The sequence below is a fragment of the Neomonachus schauinslandi genome, chromosome 3, assembly GCF_002201575.2.
Source record: "Neomonachus schauinslandi chromosome 3, ASM220157v2, whole genome shotgun sequence".
Classification (NCBI taxonomy): Eukaryota; Metazoa; Chordata; class Mammalia; order Carnivora; family Phocidae; genus Neomonachus; species Neomonachus schauinslandi.
The window spans coordinates 161,299,108-161,306,763 of NC_058405.1; the positions used below are offsets into that span (position 1 = coordinate 161,299,108).

The 7,656-nt window shown below is 34.0% G+C and overlaps 1 protein-coding gene across 2 annotated transcripts in view; it reads right to left on the reverse strand.

Moving 5' to 3' along the window:
* Nucleotides 1-7,056, reverse strand: part of RAPH1 (Ras association (RalGDS/AF-6) and pleckstrin homology domains 1) — an 80,055-nt gene extending 72,999 nt beyond the window's left edge. For both annotated transcript variants that reach the window (XM_044913699.1, XM_044913698.1), the window contains exons 1-3: nucleotides 6,826-7,056; nucleotides 2,494-2,599; nucleotides 1,161-1,663 (exon numbers count right to left, since the gene is read on the reverse strand). In XM_044913699.1, coding sequence (XP_044769634.1) covers nucleotides 1,161-1,663; nucleotides 2,494-2,599; nucleotides 6,826-6,960 — 744 coding nt within the window. In that variant the 5' untranslated portion in view covers nucleotides 6,961-7,056. The remainder of the gene's footprint in view (nucleotides 1-1,160; nucleotides 1,664-2,493; nucleotides 2,600-6,825) is intronic.
* Nucleotides 7,057-7,656: the final 600 nt, after the last annotated feature.

The window sequence follows — 7,656 nt, forward strand, 5'->3', positions numbered from 1 at the left end:
AGCTTCATTTTAAATAAGTGAAAATTTACTTTTAGATTGATATACTTTTTCTTTACAAGCAATTAAACTCAAATTTATCTCTATTATGCTTCACAGTGCCCAGAACAAACTGGGTACATTAATAGGTACAAAGAGTTACTGACTGATGGAAATTAATCTATGAATTAAATCAACGGGGAAAAATTAATAATGTTGCGTAATAGATGTAAATTTTAAATTTCTCTATAATTCTTTAAACCTTGTTTTACAAGATTTTACCTTAGTAATGATTATTCATAAATAGATTATTTTACCCTGTGGTAGAGAGGACTGTAAACATAAACTGAACAGAAGGCTGGCTTTATTTTACCCACATTGATCTTTCTTGCTGCTACCCTGTTAACAATACTGCCTTCTTCTTGACAAAAATATTCAATAAAGAATTTACCTACACCAAACTCAGCTTTTGCTAAACTTATTTTAACAAAAATTTCTTCCTTGCCCTCACCCCATCACATCCAGAAGAACTTTGTCCTTTAAAAATCTGTTCACATATATTATCACTTTTGATTATCTGAACCACCATATGAGGATTAGACCATGTACTATTAGCTCCATTTTACTTCTGAGAAACTGATGTTCACAGAGGCTGAATAACTCATTTAAGGTCCTATGGGTAGTGAGTGGCAAAGGGAACACCACTTGGAACCCAGTTTTCTGATTCCAAGCCCAAGGGCTCTTTCCACTACAGTACACTGACTCTTTGATAATAAAATAGAATCTTGGAGGACTATAGCAGTGGTAGGCATCTTTTTCTTAAGTTGTTGTTTTATAATAAACATACATTAAACAGCAATTACTATTATAACAATTATAATAGCTTTGCAAAATGTCATCAAGTATAAACCACACTTCAAGTTTTTTAATCATGTGAAACTCATATTAATTCAAGGGCTTCAAATAGCCTAAGAATAAAATGAAGAAACTCTCTTAATCATTGTGACATTGCTATATCTGGTAATATATTCCTTCTGTAGTGATTTTAAAACTTAGCTCAGAAGGATCCTGACAAATTTTAAATGTAGAAAAAATAAGAAAGTTAATTAAGACTACATTTTAAAAATACCATTTCCTCCTTTTTAAAATACTAAAATAGCAGGAAAAAAGTTCCATCTACTTACCTCAGTAATTGGCTGCCCCTGATGTGTCAAATCCAGTTCTTGAGGGCGTGTTACTTTATCAATATCCAAAGAGTCCATGCTGGAGGTTGCAGAGGTGATGCTGGAACGAGAGGAGTTACTAATAGAGCGCACTTCAGCATCACTCAATGTGCCTGCTGATGCTGTTCTTCTGTGCTGATTAGTTACTGAGGGCTTAGTATCCTCTAGTACAGATTGCTGAGCAGCCTCATCCATGCTCAAGGAAGCCTGTTCTAACTGTGCAGTGATGTCATCCAGGGAGTAGTTGGCATGTGATGGTTTAGTTATCCTGTTAGATGAAGACAATCCTTTCAAAGTGCCATGTTTTGATGTATGTCGGCTGGCAGGTAATTTCTGAGTGGGTTTTGTTTCTGTGATTTGACGCTTACTATTTCCTGCACCAATACTGCTGAGCTCCTGCTCTATGGAGCAAAGATCGGCCATCAGGGCATCCAGATCCACAGTTTCTCCCTGATTCAGAGCTTCTGCAATGAACAATACATACATGATGTTTCCAGGATAGACTGAATCAGAATTTACACATTCTATTATAAATCTGTCAATGAATGAAGGGGTAAGAAGCAAAGAAATTTATCCTATTGGGCCTAAAGCCTATTGAATATATTATTTCTAAGAGTTTTTTGTTTTAAAGAGAAATTTTTAGAAGCAACTAGTCCATCTTTTAAGATTTGTAGTAATCAGTGGAGAATAAAATTATGAGTTGAAAGATTAAAAATAATGCAAAAATCATATACTGTCCTATAGTTTTAACCACATCCCCCATGCAACTTTTCACCACAGGCTCTATATTATTAATATGATCAGTGCCATGGTAGAGTTGTTAATACTTAAAGAGCTGAGAGCATAGAGAGAAAAAATGCAAAGCCTAAAAAATTACAGATTATGATGTCAATTCCAAATATTAGAAAGTTCATTAGGTAGAATACAATAAATAAAGGCCAGAGGGGCTGATTTAAAACTAATTAACAAGTAATTTCACTGGACTTAATTCCAATGAAAATACAACAGTGCAAGTAGGTTTGTCATGAAGTACCACTTGAGTATGTACTTTGTCAATTATTAGTATCTAGAAAACTATTTTAGTTATGTTCCAGTTCAGTTTTTTTCTGTGATCATTTGAATTAGTAATAAAATGCACAAACCAAGAAATAGAAGAACTCACTCAAGTTATGCATGTAGTTTTTATATTGAGCTACTTGGAACTGTAGCTGCATTGCTTCTGCATTATATAATTTAGTATACTAAATATATATTTAGTATACTATCTTACATTTTACTTCCAATTCCATCTTACCATTCAAGTTGTATATGGAGAAGCGATAAGAAAAATTGGCCATATTTGTTTCCTGACGAAGAGGAGATCTTTTTACTGGTTCCACGGGCTTGTCAGAATCCAAACTCTAAAGAAAGTTTAATAAGTCATATTATTTTTAGGCTTCAATTATAAAAAAGATAAAGCTTGTTATTTGATTAGGTGAACTGTCATATAATAGTTAATAAAACCAAAGTCCTTCTAGTTTTAAGGACAAGTAAAATGATGGTTTTATTGGTTATAGTTTTATTATTTTGGTTATAGTTTTTTAATTTTTAGATAATATGCTTATTACTTAAGGCATTTAAGACCATCCTAGTTTGGATTGAATGTCTTTCCAAATACATCAAGTATAGTGACTGAGCTCATTTTACATAAATTCACTATTAGCTAAATATATGAATATGGGCAAGGTAAGATTCTGTTATCTCTTTCCTCAGAGGGATTTGTTTTTGGTCTAGCATAGTCTCATTCTTGGCATGAAGTACCCTGAAGATAAGGCATAATTCTGGACTCAAAATGTGTAGATCCAAGATCAGTTTTTTTCTTTGTATTTATGTATTTTATTAAAATTTTTTTTATCTTAATTCTAGTTAATTTATACTACTATATTAATTTCAGGTGTACAATACACTGATTCCACAATTCTATACATTATTCAGTGCTCATACCATTCCCCCTGCCCTCTGTTAACCATCAATTTGTTCTCTATAGTTTACAGCCTGTTTTTTTGTTTTGTTTTGTTTTGGGCTTTCTTTAACGATATACTTGGATCCCTTTCTCTCTTTTTTTTTCAGATTTTATTTATTTATTTGACAGAGAGAGAGAAAGACAGCACAAGCAGGGGGAGCTGCAGGCAGAGGGAGAGGGAGAAGGAGGCTCCTCGCTGAGCAAGGAGCCTGATGCGGGGCTCAATCCCAGAACCCTGGGATCGTGACCTGAGCTGAAGGCAGATGCTAAACTGACTGAGACACCCAGGTGCCTGCCCTGGATCCCTTTCTTTTTATTCTTTGCCTACCTATTACTGGTTTTTAATTTGTATATTAGGTTTGTATATAACACCTGCATATAGCAGTCTATATTAAGTTGATGGTCACTTAAGTTTGAACCCACTCTTTACTTCTTTCCCCCTCATGATTTAGGTATATGGTACCATACTTTACATCCTTTTACTTTGTGAATCCCTTGATTGATTTTTAGAAATATACTTATTTTACTGCTTTTGTGTTTCCTACTTTTCTTACTCTTATTTATGGTTTTCCACTCAGAGAGTCCCCTTTAATATTTCTTACAGGCCTGCTTAATGGTCATGAATTCCTTTAACTTTTGTCTGGGCAACTCTTTATCTCCCCTTCTATTCTGAATGACAGCCTTGCTGGATAGAGTATTCTTGGTTGTGGGTTTTTTTCTTTCAGCACTTTGAACATATCATGCCACTCCCTTCTAGCCTACAAAGTTTCCACTGAAAAATCAGATGACAGCTTATGGGGTTTCCCTTGCTTGCAACTGTTTTCTCTTGCTGCTTTTCAAATTCTGTCTTTATCGCTACTTTTTGCAATTTTAATTACTATATATCTTGGTGTGGACCTCCTTGGACTGACTTTGTTGGGGCTCTTTATGCCTCCTAGATCTGGATTTTTGTTTCCTTCCCCAGATTTTAAAAGTTTTCAGCTATTATTTCTTCAAATAAGTTTTCTGCCCCCCTTTCTCTTCTTCTGGGATCCCTAAAATGCAATGTTACTATACTTGATGGTGTCACTGAGTTCCCGAAGTCTATTTTCATTTTGTATTATTACTTTTTCTCTCTTCTATTCAGCTTGATTGATTTCTATTATTCTGTCCTCCAGGTAACTGATCTGTTCTACTGCTTCTAGTCTACTATTTATTCCATATATCTTACATTTCAGTTATTGGATTCTTCCATCTCTGATTGGTTTTTATTTTTTCTATCTCTTTGTTGAGGATCTCACTGAGATCCTCCGTTCTTTTCTCAAGTCCAGTGAGTATCTCTATGACCACTGCTTTAAATTCTCTATAAGTCATATTATTTACCTGTTTTATTTAGCTCTCTTGCTGTGACTGTGTCCTGTTCCAACCCCACTGATTGTTAAAGTTCCAGGTGTTAAGTCCCACTGACTGTAAGAACAAAGGGAAATTCAGCCCTGCTAGTTTTCAAAGCCAAATGTTATGGGGATACACCTTCCCCATGCAGGCTCCCTTGTCTGAGTCTGTTTCTCTCCTCTCTCCGTGCCCAGGATGCCCCTCCTTCGTGTCTTTGTCCTTCCTCCTCTCTTGGATGTGGCTTCTTCTCTACATTTAGCTGTGGAAAGTTTGTTCTCCCAGTCTTTAGGTCATTTTCTGGGTTATTACATTGATGTGGGGATTATCTAGCTGTATTCATGAGATACAAAGTGAGGTGAGAATCTTCCTACTCTGCCAACTTCCCTGGAAGTCCCAAGACCCAAGATCTTAACAGAGAGTGGCTACAACTTCAGACAATGATGGAATATCCTTGTTCTCAAGCTCTATTAAGATGAGGACAAACTGTAACCCAGCTGTGATACTATACTATGATAAGTCTAGAATTATACTGTAGATTCAGGACAGAGTATCTTGTAAGTTATCTCACTACCTTTTTAAATGACACTTTTCCTCTCTAACCTTTCTACAATAAAGAATATAAGATGCTTATAACAGAGAAATTCAGGGAAAAGGTCTGTAGTTAGTGTCTAAATAAATTTACAAATATTAAGAATAGCCTTTTAAAACTTTCATTGCTATTTATAATTATCAAATTGATTTCAAATAAAAAAGAATCCTGGATAGTCTGTAGAATCATCGAATTAGATTATATTGGTGCCTTCTTTATTCATTTGTCTCAAGATAAAAGGAATCCATTCAGATAGTGTCCAACCAGTTTTTGAAGCTATCATATGAAGGGGATCCACAATCATTCACTGCCTTTTTTCAAAGTTTCACAAAATAGGAAATTCTTCAACCTCAAATCCTGTTCTTCTGCTGCAATTTAAGTCCTAATGCTTCTCTCAGTGGAAATGAAAAATAATAGGTAGGTTTAATATTTCTGTAAAATAACTTGAATATAATTGAGGACATATTAAGAGTCTATCTATTTACCAGTTCAAATAAACATACTTGTTATAATTATCTGCTGTGCCCACAGTGCTGGGGGAACAAAAGAAATAGTAAGAAATACCCCTTGACACCAAGAAATTGGTAACCTAGGTGGGTGGTTTTTAAACTTTTTTTGGTGGGGGGCAATTATCATGAAAATTTGGTAAAAGCTCTGAACCTTCTTCCAGGAAAATGCACACACACACAAAAACTTTACAATGATTTTAAAAGATTCACCAACCACTTAAAATGTAAACTCAATTTAAAATAAAGTTGAAAATCCCATTAACATGGTATGTGTGATATGGGTAGATGCACAGATGACACTTCGTAGTAAACTAAAATAACAAAACAAACTTGAGGTTTTAGCCACTAATAAAGTACATAAAATATTTTTTGAAAACATATGAAGTGTTAAAAAGCAACTTGTTAGCAGTGAGCCACCATTACACAATGGTTAATCTGTTTTGTCTCTAAAGACAGATTTATACAACTTAAAAAAAAAACAAAAAACAGTCACAGCATTAGTTTACAAGCCAACATTTTTGGTGAGTGACTCTTCACATTATAAGGCAAGGAATTTAAAATACTGGGAAGAATATAAGTACCAAACCAGTAGAAAAGCCATCTGCAGTGAAATAGTGTAGAGTTACTATTCCATCTTTTTTAAACCTAAGATCCAATAAAACAAGATAAAAAAAGCTTTGCCATAGTTTTAAAATGCAGCCAGAAATGAAATTTTGTAAGTATTCTAGAATTATGTAATAGAAAATACTTGCATGTGAGGATATTACTTATGTTGTAAAATGTAGTAAATATTCACATTTATTAAGTTATGGAATAGGATTTGCTAAAATTTAGACTTTTAGATTTTGGGTTTTAAACCTTTTTAGCCAGCAGTCTCAGTTTACAAAACAGATTTTAAATAATCCCTCTAGAGGAACAGAATCTCTTGTCACAGGTATTTTTTTGTTTTTAGACTCCTTTAAATAACCACATAAGATAATACTTTGTGTTCTAGAGTTACCATTCATTTACCTGTTAACGTTTTGGACATTTTCCCTTTACAGCAGTATTTAAAAATGGAACCTATACCCATATCCCTATGTGTACACAGTAAACTTTTAGCACACAGTGATGATTTAAAATCTTCGAACAATTTTTCAAGCCACTATTTCTGACCTGAGTGAGTTTGTCTAGCTCCCCTAGCCAGGCTCCAAACATTTTGTCCAGGTCCTGATCTTCCTTATCACTGTCTTCTTCAGCACCATGGTCAATTTCTTCATCTGATAACTGATCCATCTGAAATACAGACATTTGGGTAGAATGAAGTTTAACAGGTTAAACTTGAAAAATTATGCAGCACATGTATATTGTAACTCTCTGGAGTGAAACCTTCCAAACTAGAGATTATATTATGCAAGGAAATTAGAAGTCATTAATGGAGACAACGCTGACAAGTGAGTAGAAATGAGTAATTAAGTCTCAAATTTTTAGGAAATTGTGAAAGAAAAAAATGTATCAGATTTTGACCAGAATCGCAAGTAACAATAATTTTAAAATTGCAGAGCCCTCCCATTAATCAGAGGATATTATAGTAGTGCAGTTTTCTCCACTAACAGATCCTGTTAACACCCCAAAAACTACAAATAATTTCAAGACTTCAATCCAGCACATTATTATCTCACTTACTCTGTAACAATCTATTTACATACAAATAAGTATAACTTGCAAAACCTTAGTCCAAAAAGCACTTCAGAGAAAAGACAAAATTTTTAATCTAGTTTAGTCTGTTGAATTAGGTCCTCCTCTTATAGTGTTCTTTCTACCTTACTTTCTCATCAGTTCTGACAAAATCCAAGGAACCAGAACTGAAATAAACTTTAGAAAACCAGAATTGAAAACTTTAAATTCAAATACAAAATTTCCTATATGTGGTGACTTTTCAAGTATAAATCCTTGAAAGAAGAGATTATTTTCTTTCTTCTCATTAATAATGTGTTATCTGACATG